Here is a 19,294-nt window from a genome sequence, read left to right on the forward strand (position 1 = left end):
AGTGAAGTCAGTGGCTTTTGTTTGAAGGGGACCTGACAGCTCAGGCTGTGTGGTGTTCAGCTCTCCCCTCACTCCTAGCTGGAGTTCATCAGTGGTCACTAACTGGACAATGGCTACTCAATCAATTCAAAAATTATATTGAAGCCCTAATTAGTTTAATCTAAGTATGCAGTTAAGTGCTGCTCTGAAGAGGGCTGTTTTCCTGCACTGGAGCTTCATGGCATCCAAGGTTACCTGCGCCACCACAAAAGTCTCCATAAAATTCCTTACTGCTTGTTTGACACTTGCATGCTGACATTCAGACTGGGAAGATACTGAAGCTAATTAAAAAAACCCTCACAGCTGTTGCCACTCTGGTTTTTTGTTTTATTTAATTTATCAAAAATACAGGAAGAATAAGAAGTGAAACAACCTGAAATATTTTGAGACATCCCCTTCCCTGCTGAAGAGAAACTGCAGATGATGAAAGTAGACACTTGTCAAATGGAAGCTGGGACACCAAAGTGAGAGCGGTTCTGTTGTCTGTGCCAAGGAATTTAATGAGGAGCAGGGTAAAAACTGGGGCTTTTTAAGTGCTGCTGATGGAAAACATATAGGAAGGATCTTGTCCTACTGGCTAGGAAAAAGTTTCCACTAAAAGACTTACTGTCAAGAGAGAACTTGCTGAGTTATGTGGGGCGCAAGCTGGCAAACTTGAACTTCCCCAGTTAGTAAAGAGCAAATCTAGGCTCAAGTTCTTACATTCAAATAGATCCAGCAAATTTTGTGTCTTGATTATCAACATCAGTGTTCCCAGAAATGATCAGGTAATTAATAGGATAGTTACTTGGAAACATGACAAGGCCTTTTTCCACTGTCCACATTCTCTTGCTTGCTTTGTTGTTGATGAAATCTTCGGTATTGCTAAGGAGTATCTGTGCAGTCTGAATCCTGTTCAAGGCACCAAACATTAGGTAGTTTGGGGGACCTCCAGGCTCTTTAACATTTAGATCTGTTTGGCCTTTGCTCTCATTTTGTTGCCTTCTTTATGATTTGATGGATGCCTTTCCTGCTTCAGTTACAATGAGACAGAGCAGCAGCTATTAATTACTCCCCCATTTAGTTCAAATGGGACCAGCTAACCTCTCAGTAGTGCTAACTATAGACCAAAGTACCACTGTAGATAATGAGGTCGACAGCATCACATGCTGGTGTCACTCTGTAGGTTAATCCATTTTCATGAATTTATAAGCTGTAAAGCAACACATAAAGGGAGAATTTCCATAATCTGAAATGATTTTTCTTTTTTCCATCAACCACTTCATCCCTTTGTGATATTTTTGGGAGAAACTTCAGCAAACCTCTGGACTTGAGAAGTCTCTATTGTGCCCTTCCCCAAAATCCTCCTTGAAAAGAGGCTGATCACATGGTGGTCTTACTTCTCCAAGAGATTACTCCAGAGGACACAATTTGCAGCAACCTTAGACTCTATTAAAGAGCCAGAGGAAAGTATTTGACTTTACCAAAGCCATGACAGTGCTTTTTACTCTACTGGTGAATGCAGTTGCCTTCTTGACTCTGACAAGACATGTGAAGGAGGTGGTGTGACCATGCAGAGTTAGTCACAACAGCTTTGTAATTTTCATTGTGTTTGTAGCTTCTGCTTTGCTCTTGACCTTTTGGTATATCTGTAAGCCTGGGAATGCAGCATCAGTGGGAGCAACTTGGTAAAAGCAAAGCATTTCAAGGTGCTTCATGTGCCCAGAGAATGTAGAAACATTCAAAAACAGGTTTTTCTATTGTTTAGTTTTGTTGACTTTCACAATGTTTTCTCTGTAAGTTGCCTAAGTGCCATTTGAACCTTGTGTGGCAAAGGCAAGAGTCATTGCAAACTCAAATGCTGGCAGATCTTCCTGGAAAGTGGCATAGTCCAACTGCTGTCAGAATCAATGGGAGTCACAAGGGGTCAGATTCTTAGTGCAAAGGAAAGAAGAAGCTTAACTTTGTTAATTTGGGGGATGTGTTTTGTCTTTTGGTAAGTCAGTGCAGCTGCAGATGAAGCCATCCTGGCCTTGCCCTGGCTCAGTGGTCAAGCTTCCATGTTGTGCTCTGTCCTGATTGGGCAGAAGTGTGTGTGCAGCCTCACACTTAAGGATTGAGGGATCTAATCTGCAAAAAGGTGGCTGGGGATAGAATTGAACAGAGGAGAGGACAGGAGAAGCAGAAGCATTGCTGGCAGCAGTGCTGACTTGGATTTAAATGCTTGATCTGATGCTCTGCCAAGAAGTTGCTTTTCCATGGGCTCGCTTTGCTTTGGCATACCAAGGTTCTGCAGGAGTAGTACAAGCCATGAGTGCTGTTGGATGTAACAGTGATCTGGGTGATGTCCCAGTAGGAGTAAATGGCACAGCAGGATTGACACTGAACTGGGCGGCAGCTGATGAGCTTCCATTCCATGATGATCACTCCATGAGGCAACTGAATGCAAAGGCAGAATGAGCATGGACTTCCTTGGGTGATTTTCAGACAGCAGCAGTGAGACTCAGTGCCTGTTTTCTGGGATGAAAGTGACTGACTTTGGGTTGGCATAGAAAAGAGAAAAGGTTGGGGATTTGTCTGACTCACAAGAGGTCTGTGAGCTTTTCTGGTGTTGTGGAGGTATGAAGGGTGAGACTGCAGTAAATGAGCAGTAGTGGTGCGTGCACATGTTTGTAGCACCCTGCAGGATACAGAGTGTTGACACCTCTAGCTCAGTGGTAGAGGAGAAAAAACACTGAGGGAATTGGGCTCTGCAGGGAAGCTCTTGAAGAATCACTCTTGGAAGGCTTGGTATTATGTTCTTTTTGGAGAGTCAGAGTCACAAATAAGCATCTAAATAAGGGTACTTACGGTGTATGTGTGCTGTGTGGGGAGGAGCAGCCCCTATGCTGCACAGTTTTGCTTAGCAGACAACTAATTTCATCTCTCCCCCACCCACCACTTTTTGGTAGGCATGGGAGAGAAAAAAAAGGGAAGTGTCAGAAACCTTTGTTGTTCTAAAAGACAAGACTCCAGCTGACAGGAACGGAGGAGTTGCATTGATTAAATCTGAGCTTCCGTCATCGTAAGTAGCAGGGATCAGTCTTGTGGGCTGGGAAATAATTGCAGCGTTGGTTCTGATTACAGAGAACAAAGCTTGCTTTAAGGCTTCAGTCATGCTGGCCTCAACATTTCAAGTGCAATGCTTGCTGCTGCTTGCCTTAGCTTATTTTATGTAAGGAATTGTGGAACTGGAATGTGAACAGGAGCTGCTTTTAGGCCATGGCTCCTTTCTGTAACCTTTCTACTGGACCTCATACATTCATTTTGCTATATTGTAGTGACTGAAAAAGCTCAGGTGTTGCAAAGAAAATCTCATCATTTATGCAACAACATTAGCTTTCAGCTGCTGAATGTAGATATAATTAAATATATGCCTCAGAGGTACCAATACAAGGATTTTAACAGATTGCTGCTGATTAAGCACTAGGATGAGCCTTGCTGTCTCCATCCTTTGGCACATGGTAAACCAAAGTAGAAGCTTACCCTGCAATACTGCTGTTTCTCTGCTGTTTGTGGCCTTCAGTCTGCTCACAAAGAACAAGAAAGGTTAATAACATGTCAGAGCACTACATCAGCTGTGGACAACTGTAAGGAGTCAAAGTTACCGTTCGTGCCTTCATAGAAAGTGTTGATGAGTGAGTTTGCGAGATCAGATATGAGAACAGATGTTAGCTCTCAAACAATGAGATGAACACTATGTGTTTCCCCACAAAATAGTATTTCAAAGCTTTCAGCCACTGTAGGTAGTAATTATGGTTATTTAATACTTGGCTGAGATGAAATAACAAGGAAAATTAGAGCTTTCTGAAATCTTTTCAGCCTGAAAAACACCCCTGACATGTACAGCGTTCCTCATCTTGGTGATTATGGTCAACCTCACAACATAATCTTGGCTCAGAAGCTATCCTTGAGCCAGAGCATGGCATTGCTGCCAACCCTGGACTCTGTTGTGTGTGAGAGCATTCCTTTGGAATAGGATGTTCTGGTTGCTGCCTCTGCTTTACTTGAATAATGGCCCTGAAACCACATCTCATTAAGAGTTTCTAACTTCCAGGCTGTGTAAGAGTGGTGGTTGCCTTTTGGCAGCCTCCTTTCAGGTGCTTTGCTTTTCACATAGCTGCCCTTCTGCACGTGCCCACAGAATGTGCCTGTGCTGCTGACACAAATGTGGAATCAAATGGAGTTACTTCAGAAATGCATTTGCATTGCTGTGTCTATAGCCGTTGGACCCACTCCCACGAAATGCCTCCTGTGAAGTGCTAAGTGCTTCAAAATCCAGCTGGGAATTACAAGCTTGAGCTGCCTCTGCGGATGGACAAATAAAAGAGTAGAAAGCTGCCTGTTTATTTGGTCGCTTAAGTGGCCCTGAACTGCTCAGGCACAAGTAAAGTGCTAAAAATGACACCATGCTAAACTTGGTGCAGGTTACTCCAGTGCCTGCCTACCCCTTATGATGCCTGCAATATAGCAAACAGGAGGCTGCTTGAGGGCAGTGGCAGGGTCTGCTGCTCTCACCTGCCTGATGGACCATGAAAAATACCAAGGGCTTGTGAAAAATAGGTTGGCAATTCAGTTACAATAGACTCTTATTTTATATTGTTTTGTCTGGGGTGGAACAGGGGCACTGGGAAGAGGAATATGCAGTTTCCATGGCTGGAATTTCTAAGAGAGAAAGTATCCTGTTCCTATTTAATGTGGAAAGGGTTAAGACACTTTTCTTAGGTTGCCTTTTTTTTTGGGGGGGGGGGGGGTGTGTGTAAATCCTAGCTCTTTTTTCATGAATTTTCTTTAGTGGATGAGGCTACAAAACCTCAGAGCTGAGTACAGACTTGCTCCCCAGAAACCAGCAGTGGTATTGAGTCAAGGATCAATATGATCTGGAAGTCACATGTAACTGACAACCATTTTGATCTACTTGTGCTTTTGCTTTGCTGTTTGATGCCATTTGTCCCAGAGGAGAGCCCAGGGTTCAGTAGAGCTACATCAGCCTGGAATAATCGTGATTGAATAGATACATCCTGTGTAAATTAGTGGCTAAGTCCTGTGATTCCTCTGTGTTGCTGTCATGCCACAGTGGGGCTGGAGAAGGTTACAGTAAAGAGAAGGCAGGTATGCACCCAAATTTTACATTAAAGGGCTCTGTGGCAGGAGTCTAGGCAAATGGAAAACTATCAGAAAGGAAGGAATCTCATATGGATACCTGCAAAATATGATTTGTTTTAATGTCTTTGCTGCTGTGAGAAAAATGTTGTTGGAGGAGTTTGTCTCACAGTCCCTTGGCTTAAATAGCCAGGGCCAAAATATCTGACTTATGTAGACAGTCAGCTAAGAGATGTAATAGTATTCCAGCTACTAATCTTCTCCTTACACCAGGACAAGGTAGGAATGTATCTTCAGAACTGGCATTGGTAACTGAGCTGGCTCTTGTTCTTACAGAATGGACTCAATGCTCTGCACCTGGCAGCTAAGGAAGGTCATGTGGGACTGGTACAAGAGCTACTGGAAAGAGGGTCAGCTGTGGATTCTGCCACTAAGGTAACTCCTGCACGGCTGCAAGCTTGTGTACAAACCCAAATCCATGGGAGACATTTAGGAAAAACCCACCATTAAAGTCCAAAAGAGGATAAGTAGAAAAATACCTCAATGATAATGTTATTTCTATTGTGGCCTGTGAGTCTGTGTTCACTGAAGTGAATCAGTAGTAAATGAAGAGGGAAGGATTGTTGTTTGTGCAACCTGTTTTCCGGGGAAGGACTGAAAGGTTTCAGCAATGCCAGATTTGTCATTATTTCCAGTGATAGGTCCCCATTATAGAGAGATTGTTTTTTATTGTGCAGTGCATCTCTTAAAGTGAATGCCTTTCAAAACCAGGCATTTTAATTTTATGCCAATTAGAGAAGAGTGAAAAAGAAGAAGGGGAAAAATAAAACCCTGTAATTGTTCAAGGCCAGGCTGGATGAGGCTTTGAGCAGCCTGATCTAATGAGAGGGGTCCCTGTCCATGGCAGGGAGTTGGAACTGCATGATCTTTAAGGGCTCTTCCAACCCAAGCCTTTCTATGATTTTATGATTTATCTTCTGTGTTTAACATTTTGGTTTCTGTTACTGTAGTAAGAAATTTCCTCTTGGGCCCTGTACTCATAAACCTTATTTTACATGTTATTCACAGCTCGAATTTTAGGACTGTGAGATATCACTCCCTGTAGAAAGTACAGGGATGGAAAAAATGTTAGCCTGGACTAAACTTCACTTGAAAGTTTGTCCCATGCCCCCATTCCCATTCCATAATTGCACTCAAAGCTTATGTTAGGGTGTTAGCCTCATGCAGCCACTCAAGAGATCATCATGGCTGCAAGTACCAATTCTGCCCCTTGTGATGTTTGTGGAACATCATGGAACTGTAAGGTAACAATTGTGCTCAAAACATGAATGCTATAAAGAGCTGCTGGCTGAGAATCTTCCTGCTGAAGGGTAATGTCTTTTTGTTCTCTCCTGTAACAGAAAGGGAATACAGCCCTGCACATCGCTTCCTTAGCAGGACAAGCTGAAGTTGTCAAAGTGCTGGTTAAGGAAGGAGCCAATATTAATGCACAGTCTCAGGTATGGTGCTGCTTTCCCTCCTAAAAGTTGTTCAGTGAGATTTTGTGAGATCTGAGATATTAGGCAATGATTCCAAGCCTGACCAAGCAACCACATGGAGGCTTGCATCACAGTCACTGGTAAGTAGAATGAAAGTAACTAACAATGTACTCATTGTGTGATGCAGGAACTTGTGTTGCTGTTGACTGAAATATTTCAGGAGTTTTTAGAGTGCTGTAATGAGTGTTTCAGAAGTGTTTCAACATGTAGAAATACGACATCATGCTGGACCTGGACTTGAGCAGTAACAAAGATGATGATTTCTCAAAGGCTTGACATATATAATTACTTTTCTTGATTATTTATTGGCTTAAAAACTTGCAGATAACTTACTCCAGGCTTCTGAACTCATTCTTTGTGTGAGCAGAAAGATTGAAACCAAAGTTTGGGAGGCAGTTTTGAGTTAGGGGAATTCAGCTATTTTCAAGCAAACAAAAATCTATTCAGGATTAGGAAAAATTTATCTAGTAAATAATTGATTAATGTTTGTAAATGCTGCTTTAGCTATGGCAGCTGTCTGCAGCTATTAAGAACTGAACAGATGGTATAGATGAGGGCTACATACAGTAAAGAAACTTCACCTTTCTGAAGCATCCAGTCAGCTGGAGACATTCTCAAAGTAAATCCTGGAGCTAACTAACAGTGTTCAGACTGAGTCTGAGTGGGTCATTCAATGGCCATAAATGCCACTTTTGCAGTAATACTGTAAGCTAAGAGGAGGAGGAAAACAAGGTATGCTTCAGGGGTGGATTGATTACATTTTCCTAGCACTTACTGGCTGTGAGCAAGTTCACAGAATCACAGAATGAGAGGGATTGAAAGTGACTTCTGGAGATCATCTAGTCCAACCCTCCTGCCAGAGCAGTCACCCAGAGCAGGTTGCCCAGATGATGGCTATTAGCTCAGTCTTGCTGGGGTATGTGAGCAGAACAGGAGTAACCTGATCTGATGGTGCAGCTAGGAACCACTTTGGTTAAGTTGGTAATAGGTTTTGATTTGTCAGAGCCCATCCTAAGTCTGTCTGGCTCCATATCTTACTTGCCCAGACCTGGAAAACTGGGACCTGGAGGGATTTTTGCTGTTTGATGTTACAAATTTATGATGGACAGGGTAAAGTAAGTAGAGAGCAGGAGATGCACAGAGGGGTTTATGTAATGAATAGGGCTGTCTGTACCTTCCTTACATTTTAAGATGAGAGAGAAACTGAGAAGATCTTGAAGCTGAGTGCAAGGTTTTTAAAGTATTTTCTTCATTATGGTGTTTGCCCCAAGGCAACTGTTAAAGAGCTCTTGCAGGACAACTGATGGTCAATTACTCCCCATGCTCTACTTCCATTAAAGATAAGAAGTGTAATTCCATTTCTTCATATATTTATCAGCCTTTTCATGCATAGAAGATGATAAAGTAATATCTTCAATGCTAGGATTTTGAGCATTGGTAAGAGAGAGAGATGTAAAAATTACACTTCCATGAAGCATTATCACTCAAGAAGTCTTCATAAAAGCTTTTCCTTATGCTGGCAAAATGAAGGAAGTTTAGAAAAAAAATCCTACCAGAATTGGGAATTTTCACAGGTATTATTTAACAATATTCTAAACACATTTATTGCTAACACTGGCTGCTCTGTGTAGTGTACACAGACCTGTTAACAGGCACTTACTACTTGAATTGATGTAATGAATCTGAAGGACATTTTTTTTCCCCTCTCAACCTTACTCACTGGTTGCTTCCAGACAGGATGAATTCAAAGTGCTGTGATACAGATGTCCTGCATTTGTGCCACCTTGTCTTAATTAAACAAGTCCTGTTGACTTCAGCAGGAGAGTGAATCCTTACTGCAGTGTGATCCAGCTGTAGGGGACCTTTGGGTTGTGCCTTTCCCACTGTGCTTTTCCAGAAGAGAGGCATCATAGTTGCTTCAGGCAGGAGGTATTTAGAAGCTCTCAGTACTGCTGCTGAGGGAGGATTTCTAGTGGAAGGTGTCCCTTTGTAGGGACTGCTCTGTCATATGGCTTCCTGGTCCAAGCAGTGCTCAGAACAGTTGCACACACAGAGAGGTGTGTGACCTACATCTGTTGTCTTCTGGGTAAATGGTCAATGCACTTGGGTCATGTCCATTGGTAGTGTTCAGCACTTCACATAGGATTTGTCTGTGAGGACTCACACATGCTCATAGAGCCACTAGTTTGAATCTGAACAAACATGGGTTGTGTCTGTGATGTGGGTTGGGTTTTTAAGTCTAAGCAGGCTCCTAAGAGTTTGGTTCTAATTCTGATTTGCCAAAGGCTTCCATTAGAAATGTAAATGAAAAGTAATTTCTTTCTGCCCCATGAAGGGAATGAGGATAATGAATGCTGCCCTTCTACTAGCCCTTGGAATGGGCTGCCCAGGGAGGTGGTGGAGTTGCCATCACTGGAGGTGTTTAGGAAGAGATTGGATGAAGTGCTTGGTGCCATAGTTTAGCTGATTAGATGGTGTTGGATGATGGGTTGGACACCATGATCTCGAAGGTCTCTTCCAACCTGGTCTGGTCTATTCTATTCTATTCTACTCAAGCTTGTGCTGGTATGCTCAAGAATCACACATGTCATAGAGAATAAATAATATGAGAAGAAAACCAAAATGTCAAAATCAGTAAAGAACAGGCACATGATTTGTGATAAAAGATCAAGAAAGATTCAAGCAAACCTAACTAAAGCTGGTCAGAAAACACAAATACGAAGTTACATAGAAAAAGGAAAAGAGACTGGCTGAAGAGAACATGTGTGAATACTCCAATACTGAGTTGTCTTGTCAGGAAAAGGTGAGAGGAAAACCAACATCATATCAGGAAAGAACCTAATTGAGAAAGTCATAAATGACCCTAAAATGCCAATTAAAGGTACAGCTGAATATGTGAGATTATGACTGAAATGCCCAGTTTCCCTTTCTTACATTTCTCTCAATTATTATATTTACAGATGCTACACTGTCCCTCTTTTTTAGGAGCACTTGTTGGTATTGAGGGTATATTCCATCCTCTTCTTGGTATCTCTGTTATTTCACACTTTATTTTTCTCAGGCTCCTGCTAAATGCCATTTGTTGGTTGTGATTCAGTGCCAGTGAAGTTACTCAGATTGCTCCCTAACTTCCCCTTTAAAGAACTTGCTATCTGGCAGGGTCATTCCCATTTCCAGTGATGAAAATTTGCTACAGTGACCAAATTTCTTCACTGATGATAAACTGATAGATAGAAGAGAATATTCTCAAATCCAGTTTGTTCAATTCATTGCTCTTCCTTTCCCTTTCTTCATTAAGTTACATAAAAGCTCTGGCTTTTATCAAAACACGGCACCAGTGACATCTGCAACACCGCACTGGCTTCCCAGTTCCTTGCCACAACAGAGTAACAGAATTATCTCAGCAAATGCTATTAAAAACATTCTAACCACAGAGATTACAAAGCCCATCTGTGCTCTCGGAGCTCTTCAGCACTCAGGCCTTTGATTTTATGGATTTTGTTTTGTTTTCTATTAGATTACTTTGCCCTTCAGTTTCACGCTGGCCTTCAGAGCTGTTCCTCTTCTGAAAGCCTACTCCTTTGCAGCTCATACATCACCACTGCTATTTTTAGAGAAGTAATTTCTATTTTGCTACAAAACCTAATTGCAGAGTGATTGCTAATTGAATGACTCCACTTCCACCTGCACACGTATCGTCTGAGAGCTGACACCTTCCCTGAATGTGCTTCAAGCAAACCCTGAAATGAGGGCACAGCCAGGAATGGACAGAGATCCAGGAGCTGCTGGTCCTTTCTTTTGGCTTGCCTCCAAATTTGACAAGTGTGCAGTTGTTTGGCTCAATTAGAACCACCTTTTGTTACAAGTATGGTTGGAGAAAATGTATTTATGTAATGAGTGTCTGTAAAACCTTTGCTTGGTTGACTCTGCTCATGGCTCTGAGAGCAGATCTAGATACAGGTCATCACTAAAATTCAGTTTCTGCAATTTCTCTTCTTGATCAGGCTATGATTTTTGGTCTTACCAAGCTACACTCAATGATAATACCAAATCTTGCCTGGGGACTGGCTGGTACGAACTGTAATGTGGAGTGGGTGACAAGCTGTACCTCTGAGCTTTGATTACGTTTCCTTGCAGGGCAGGGCCATGGAATTCTGAACAAGCCCTCAGGAGGCATTGAAATGCTTCACTGGGCAGAACCACAGAAATGGTGTTGGCCACTTACGTCTCTCACACACTCCCATCACACACTTTCTCAGTGGAATCTCTTATAGAATCATGGAAAAGACCTTTAAGATCATGAAGTCCAACAATTAACCTAGCACCAGTATGTCACAACTAAACTATGTCTGTAGGCATCACATCATCTTTACCCCAAACATGGTTTTAGTGTTGCTTGTGCTTTAGAACAGTAATTCTTCATTGCACCCTTCCTCTTCATAAGTGTCTATTTCTGTGACACATTAGGAATTCTTACACCAGTTCTTGACCTTTTTTCCCAGGTAGAAGAAACATCAGCAAATTTAGTTAGTCCAGCCCTTCCCTTTGATTAATTACTGTTTGTCTCTTGTTTTCTCTTGAAGTCAGATTGTATCATCTGCCTCCTGTAGGCATCAAAGATGTCTGATATCAGCAGCGTTAGCTACCCTGACTGCAATAATCTTAATAACTGAGTCTTCCTGGTAGCTGCTAAGGTTGTGCTGTGCCCACCACTTCATTTAGGGGCCCTCAGAAAAGGAGGAGGTACCTTTTAATCATCAGATTATTTAAAGTGACCCAGATACAGAAAGCAAGGATTAGGTAAATCAGTCCTCCCCCAGGCTGATCTTGTTATTTAAAAGCCCTCTGGTTTCCTTTCCTCAACGTCCTGCTCTAAGCTCATTGCAAACACATTAGCCAAGAAATATTTTTGTTTAATTTGCCCTTGTTACGATTACCACTGCCTGTTGCAGCACATAAGAGATGCAGTCCTGACTGCTAGAGTGTTCTCGTCTAGACTGTCAGACTGAAGCAATCCTTAGGGTAGCACAAAATGCCCAGCCTCACTGCGCTATCCCCCAAAGGAGAGCTGGTTGAATGTCCACATTCAGTGTTACCACAAAAGCAAAGGGAGGATTTAAATGATTCTCAGGGAAGTGATCAGCTTGTCTCTCAGGGTGCCCTCGGATTTGCTTTCCCAGAGACTGCTCTCCCCATGGTTTGTGGAGATAATCTTTCCTCCAGAACGGAGCCTATTTTGCAGAGTATTTGCTACTCCATTATGGCAAAAGGTTTTAATTCCACCCAGAGAGCTTTCTGGTTTTGAATTGGTATTTTTAGAGAGACAGAGTTTTTGCTGCTGTGTATCAAGAGGAGTCATTTAGCTGCAGTTCATCATTGCTAATGTAATAAAGGATCAGGCCTGTTATCTCCTCACTGGGAAGGGAAAAAAAAAGAAGAAGAAGAAATGCCTTCTGGAGGATTAGATGGAGTTTGAGATTGTAAACAAAAGTAGTACATTAAGGGCAATGAAAGAACAGATCTGTTTACTCATCCTGCTTTAAATTAGTCCAAGTTTCAGCTGCCTGTCTCTTACAGGGAGTATCATTAATGATAAAACAATTCTTAATTCCTGGTCTTGAGGTCCAGTCTCAGAGAGCTAAGGAAGGGGAGCTGAGCAGGATGCCTGTGTGTGCAAGGCTGACATGGTGCTTAGGGACTGGCACTCCATTACAGGATGAATCACAACCAAAGAAACACAAACAGTTTATTTACACATTTAGTCCAATGTTGTCTTCCAGCCCTCCACCATACACATGAAGTAAACTTTTGGTTTCAGTACAGTTTTTGCTTGACCACGTTTGGAAGGCAAACCCCAAATGCTGTTTTGGATGACTGCCCAGAATCCAATGTGATGCTCTGCTCCGGTGCAGCTTTTGGGTCCTAACACATGCCCTGCATCAAGGTTATGTTTTCCCATGCATGACTAATCTATTCTTTGCCCATTGTTCTCCATCAGCTCAGTTTCTGTGACAGGTTCCCTCTATGAAAATGCCATTTCCAAGGCACAGAACATATTGCTTTCTCCCTGGCTGTGTTTCAGGCTCTGTTGTTGCTTTGCTGTTCTCGTGGAGAAAATCGTGATATTTGAAGCTGCTAAGATAGACTGTTTGTGCTCTTAACATTTGGCATCTGAGCTAGGAAGTGACTTAGAGTAAAGCACACTTCCCAAGAGGGGTGTTCTTGTATCGGTGAGGCAACAAGTGTCAGATACACAGTGCCTTCAGTTAGAGTTCTGTGTGATTGCTCATGATTGAGCTGACCAAGCTCATCACAGGCCCAGACAGCATAATCTATCCATGGGCTTTGACATTATTGCAGTGGTTTAAGTACAGAGTGGAAAACACTATTTATATGACTAGAGAATTAGTGGGACAGCTGAAGGGGTGGTGCTATTTTCAGTGTAGGCTTCTGTGTCACTACGTGGTTTTAATTTATTTATTACAAATTAGTTTTCTCTAATCTGCCGTCTCCAGTAAATGCTTTTTGCTTGTTTTGCTTGTTTAGCCCAGTAAATTACAATCACCATCCTCCCTAAATCCAGTCATTTCTGTCCTTCCCTCTAAATGCTTTTCTTAGCTTTAATCTTTAGTCTGTGGGACTCTGCAGGCCTCAGCATCTGCTGTGTGCAGTGAATGTCAGGACCGTCACCTAAATGCTCAGCTGACGCTCGCTGGGGAGTTTAACAGTAGGTCAGAACCCAGTAACTCTCCTGTGCTCTTACAGATGTGCTACTTCATATCAAACAATTCTGTACTCACAAATGCTCCCACCTCATCTGTGTGTCATCCTTTTTACTTTCACTTTTCCAAGCTTTATGGTATAAGGAATTGATCCCCCAGGAAAATGTGTATATGCTAACGTGCTGCTCATTTTGAAACACAGAGGAAAGAATCTGGTCAGAAAACAGAAGGTGCTTTCATCCATACCAGGAATCCACAGCCCACAATTTGGCTGGTTGTTGGTGTACCCAAAAGGTGCTTTTACTGAATCAGTCTTGTAGCATGGATGTAGGACAGACCAAAAATCAAAAGAATCACAGAATGGCTTAGGCTGCAAGGCACCTCAGAGATCATCTATTCCAACCTCCCTGCTGTGGGCAGGGACGCCTCTCAATGAAACTTAGCTGCTCAAGGCCTCATCCAGCCTGGCCTTGAACACCTCTGGGGAGGTGGCATCCACAGCCTCCCTGGGCAGCCTGTCCAGTGTCTCACCACCCTCATACTGAAGAACTTCTTGCTAAGTCCCCTTGATGAAGGTGTTTGCTTTACAGAGTGCACTCAGAAGGGCAAGAGGACAAGAAGAACAGAACAGACATCAAGGAGGATCATGAATTAAATTACATGTACCAAAGGCACAATCTGAGTGTTTTTTTTTTGCACTGGTGGTGGTTTAGTGCTTCTCCTTATGATTGAAGCTTAATCAAACTCCGTTCTGAGATCCTGAGGAGAACATGCAGATGAGTATCAAACTGTCTTCTGAGTATTTCAGTGGGACATTTTAGACAAATAGTCATGGTATAGCATTTAAAGATAAATCAAGCAGTATGTAAGTAGTATGTCACCCCTTGGTAATGGTCACCACCACTACAGGCACACTGGAGAGAAAGGGCAGTAGTTTTCTAGGAGTTTTAGCTGTTTTCCACTTGTGAAAGCTAAAATACATCAGCTTAAATACTTCTAATGTTTTAGTATTATACAGTTAAACAATACTTGGGGTTCTAGTTCTGATAGTGAACATGTTTCTAAGCCTCTTTAGCTACAGATGTAATAAAGGGTAGTTTCCTCCTATCCACTTTTGCATTCTCAGTTTTGTGGTGCTTAGGCTGTCAGTTGAACAAGATGGGCTCTTGATTTGAACATCCTTAGTCCCTCTTTGGCTGTATGGCAAAATGAGATTGCTCAGGCACCTTAAATTTGGTAACTTAAAATTAAATGCTGTGATTTTTCTCTGTAGCATAGCTTCACAAATTTGACAATTGTGCATCTGCTTGAATATAAATAGAGATGTAGTAGTCCAAATATTGAGATTTTCTTCTTGAAAAAGATTATGCATTGCATGCTTGTTTTACAGGATTTGTGTTTCAGGGGAAAGGAAAGAGGAATGTGAATAATTGGTAAAGTTACCACTATATAAAACTTGCAGATTTTGGTGTAGGCTAACAGCAAAAACAAGAGGCTTTTAAATTTTGAAATAGGTATCTTGATCTATCCTTAATTCACCCTTTTAGGCAGAGAATCTCTCCTGCTAAATACAATCCTCTTATGAAGAGTTTATTTTTAGACTGTGCTGAAAATAATGCTCTAAGCAGAATGCAGAGCAAAGTTCCCAGTATTGGGATACTGTTGGTTCTGTTGAGATGTGTGTTCCTGATTTAGCCTGCAGTGTGGCACTTCTTTGTAACTCTCATCTTGCATGGGTGAAAATTAATTGCTTGGATCGTTAGAGCATTTTTCACTAAATCACAGGTTGGAGGGCACCTCTGGAGGTCATTTGGTCCCACAGCCTTGCTCAACCAGGGTCACATAGAGCAAGTTGCCCAGGACCAGGTATGGATAGATTTTGAACATCTCCAAAGATGGAGACACCACAGCCTGTCTAAGCAACCTCTGCCAGGGCTTGGTCGCCCTCACAGTAATTAAAGTGTTTCATGATGCTCAGAGGAATTCTTCTGTATTTCAGTTTGTGCCTTTTCCTTCCCTGCCTAACATTCTCCTCCTTGAGAGAGAATAAATAGCCTTTGAGTGTATCTGATCATTTGGTCCTGCATGCAAAGGGTGTATATAGTTCCTTGAAACCTGCCATAAAGGGGAGCTGCAGCAAGCTCTAGCACTGTTTGTGTGATTTTGTGACTGCTCTGATAATCCCTCTTCTTCTTCAGACTGCTCTTCATTAGGGCTTGGGCAAAGTGGAATGATACAAATTCTGACTCATATATAGGCTTGCCAATTTGCATTAATAGCTTGAAGAATCATTGAGAGCTACTCATTTTCTCAAATTAGCAGTAAATCAGTGACTGTAGGAGAAAGAATGGAGTATGAAATATACTTTGGTTAGCGTTAATTTCTCATTCTGACTTCACGTTCTAGCAGTAAACATCTTGCAGCGTGCGCTGGTAGGGATAATGAAATCTGAGTGCTCTGTCCTCGCTACAAATACTCTGATGAAATCTTTGTTTGCCAGTGAATGTTACATATCATTACAAAATTAATTTCTGTTTTCCAGATGATGCACAAAATCTAAACATACAGAGATAACATAATTACACAGCAGGGCTTTCAGCAAAAGCAAAAGAAAGTGAATTTCTCCTTTGCCTGGTCATGTTTAGAAGCCCCAGTCAGGATTTTGACTTGAATTCTGGGCTGTGTTTATATAGTGTGGGATCATAAGCTGCAGGAAAATTTATTGGGCTGCAGGAAAATTTATTTGCCATCGTAAAATAAACCACTGAATATTTTATATCCCATTCCACATGCTAAAAGAAGGAGGGGAGAGGTCAGTCTCCTTTGCAGCGTGGCTGTGGAGAATTGTTAAGCAAAATGTCGTGGATTCAGTAAAAGACACTTCAGGATGGTGAAACCAAAGTCTAGGGAAAACATGTTTTCTTCAATTTTCAGAGATCTGAGATCTCGAGCTTTGAAATATCTTTAGAAGCAGAACAGAGAAACCAAGTATTGCATATAGCCCTTTGAAATGAAAAGATGAGAAACTGGGAAGGGGATTTTAGATTGACAGAAGAAAAAGAAATGCAGGGAAGGATCTGCTTTTGTTGTGGGCATTTGCATTTACTGCAGGACCAGAGAGACAGAAACTGGCTGTGTGGGATACAGACAGACACATCACAGAAACTGCAGGCTGGGAGGAGGCTTGGAAGTTCTGGGGTCTAGTGGAGCAGTAAGAAGGAAGAGCTCCTTTGGGACTACTAGGTAATCCCACTGGGCACAGCTCCTTCAAGGAGAGCAGTCGCACTGGGAATCCTAAAACTGGAGTTTTTTAGCCAAGAGCCTCAGATGTTGAGGTCAAGAAGCTTGCAATTAGAAGCTCTGAGGCCAGTTCTCCACTGACAAAGCAGGCTTCACCCAACCAGCAGAAACAAACCAGGCTTGACCTTGCCAGTGGGAGAAATTCAGCAGAATCTTCTTCAGCACGTCTGGAATGAGCAGTTTTACACAGAGACCTTGGCACACTGTTGCAACTGCTAAAATAAGCCAGATTTGAAGAAAATAGGTACAGTAGTCTAAAACTATAAATAGAGCTGGAAGGGAAAAAAACCAAAGGCTATAACTTTATGTGCAAGGATTTTCATAACCCTGATTGCTGTAGTTTCAGGTGTGATTCCAGCACACAAAGAGATTCTCCTTGATCCAATGGGCACTCCTCTGGATCTCTGTGTGGAAAAGCACGTCATACTTTGTGGTACTAAATGGTCATGAAGTCATTTGTGTATTGTTTATTGTCTCCTTAATCCAGGATTTATTGTCCTGATCCTGCTCCAGAACGAGGGACTTGAGTTGATTAAAAACAGGGGAAAAAAAAAAAAAGAGAAAGATTCTTTAAAGCTTTTAAGCAAATTGATTTGGTCTGGCTTGAAAATTCTCATACTCCCTAAATTTATATTAGTTGGTGTGATCCTTGTATTCATCCATTTAATACTCAGGATTTTGCAAAGGCCATGAGTTGGCAGGTAAAAGCCCTGCTATGTTAGACTTCAGCATTAAAATACTGATGGGGCAGGTGGCAAATTACTCTTCCTTCTGCCCAGCAGGTTGCCATTTTGTTTCCTTCTGGAGTGGGAAGGGAAACCAGAACAGCCAGTCAGCTTGATTTCCTGGGGTTCTCTCGGTGCTCTTCTGGACAAGTGCAAATGAAACAGACCCAATCTGTTCCTCTTGCCCACTGCCAGCTCAGTCCCTAGCCCTGGTAGCCCCCTGCCCTTCTTCACCATCCTAATGACACACTGGACAGTATTCCTGCCTTTTACACCATGATGAGATCCCTTATCTCCCCCACCCTCTTAAAGGGCTGCTTGAGGAGCAGCCAGGAGGCCAACATGCTCCCCTGACCTGCTATCCCCCCAGCCCCTGGGTGGTCATGGAAGAGGCTGGCTTGTGTACCTGATTTTAATGGTGGTTTGGGAGGAGAGACCCTGCCTATCAAATGACTGACCTTACTGTTAGGAGGCTTTTCTTCATGACCAACCTGAATTTTGTCTCCTTACTAAACTAAGGACTTTTCTACTTGTTTTAGTCATGATGAACATGCAGAACAGACCTTTACCCTCCTCTGTTATCTTGTTTGCCTTCTTTTTCCCTTTCCAGACAGAATGTCACCAATTGCTAGTCTTTTCTGAAGGAAAAATAGCTTCCCCAGGGAGATATACTTTTACACCAGTACAATGACTGTCTTTGTTACAGCAGAATGAGCTCATTGACCAGTGGCCCTCTGGTAGACCACTGGGACCTTCAGGTCTTTTTCTGCAAAATTCTTTTATAACTTGTCATTCCCTGTTTGTGTGGTTTGTTTTTCCTGCAGTAGTGGAGAAGGTTGTGGAGAACAGTGGAGAAAATGTGTCCTTACTAAATTACATTCCCACCTCTATTCTTCAGGGTAACAGCAGCCTTTCAAGTTATGGTCCTGTTGTGTGGTGTGCTTGCAGACCACCTTGTTCCTGCTCTCTGTAACTGCAATAAGAGTACTCCATCCTTCGAGTCCACACTGAGAGTGTTGGAGAGCACTTGCCACAGACAGTCCCCTGTGCAAGGCCACTGACATTACATCCCAGGAGTCTGGCACTGAGCTGCTGCTACTAACTCTTCTCTGGTGCCATTTCTTAATTGTGTCCCACAATGTTGATGGAAATGCCAGAATATTATGCAGAGCAGTAGAGAGAAGATCCTTCCCCTTTAATCTGCTCTTGGGAGACCCCCACCTCGAATACTCCACCCAGTTCTGGTGTCCCCAGCATAAGAAAGACACAGAAATTACATTTCTAATCAGTTTGCCTGTAGTTTGGTTGGCTTAGAAGAATGACTTTTAGTGACTGCACTATCCAGAGCAGATTCTTTTAAGGTCTCTTGGACATTTTAACAAATGTTTATGATGAAATGCTAGGTGAATGTACTGGATGGTCAGAAACAGTTGATACTTGCAAGGTTGAGTTGCTTTCTGGTTGATGATTTGCAATGCTTTATGTACTACAGAATTGTATGTAGTACGGTAAGGCTTTGTCATCTCTACTCAGCTTGTCACAAGGTACAGACTTCATGGTCTCCAGAGGATGGTGTCTTTGGCTAAGCTAATGTAATAAATGGAGGAAACTTTAGCTTTCCTGTCAGCTTTCATAAAACTTTATTGCCAGCTTTGCAGTCCCTGAGCACTATCAGCAAGGAATGGCTGCGTTAATAATTAGTGTGTGCCCAGTGCTTCTCTGGTCTGTGTCAAAAGAAAATGAGTGTGAAAGCATGAAGAGTTTAGTGGGTTTAAATAACATTAAAGGTTGCCACACTGAGTTAAAAGAATACAAATTTGCTCTATTTACATCCTTAGAATGTTTCAGT

General features: G+C 42.2%; 1 protein-coding gene across 50 annotated transcripts in view; it reads left to right on the forward strand.

The window, feature by feature from the left end:
* The window catches only part of ANK2 (ankyrin 2), a 296,641-nt gene that overhangs the window by 176,918 nt on the left and 100,429 nt on the right, over positions 1-19,294 (forward strand). For all 50 annotated transcript variants that reach the window (XM_068153843.1, XM_068153848.1, XM_068153849.1 and 47 more), the window contains 2 exons: positions 5,497-5,595; positions 6,561-6,659. In XM_068153843.1, the coding sequence (XP_068009944.1) occupies positions 5,497-5,595; positions 6,561-6,659 (198 nt within the window). The remainder of the gene's footprint in view (positions 1-5,496; positions 5,596-6,560; positions 6,660-19,294) is intronic.

Source organism: Melanerpes formicivorus, unplaced genomic scaffold (genome assembly GCF_026170545.1).
Source record: "Melanerpes formicivorus ecotype bairdi unplaced genomic scaffold, bMelFor1.0.p_v2 SCAF_27, whole genome shotgun sequence".
Lineage (NCBI taxonomy): Eukaryota > Metazoa > Chordata > Aves > Piciformes > Picidae > Melanerpes > Melanerpes formicivorus.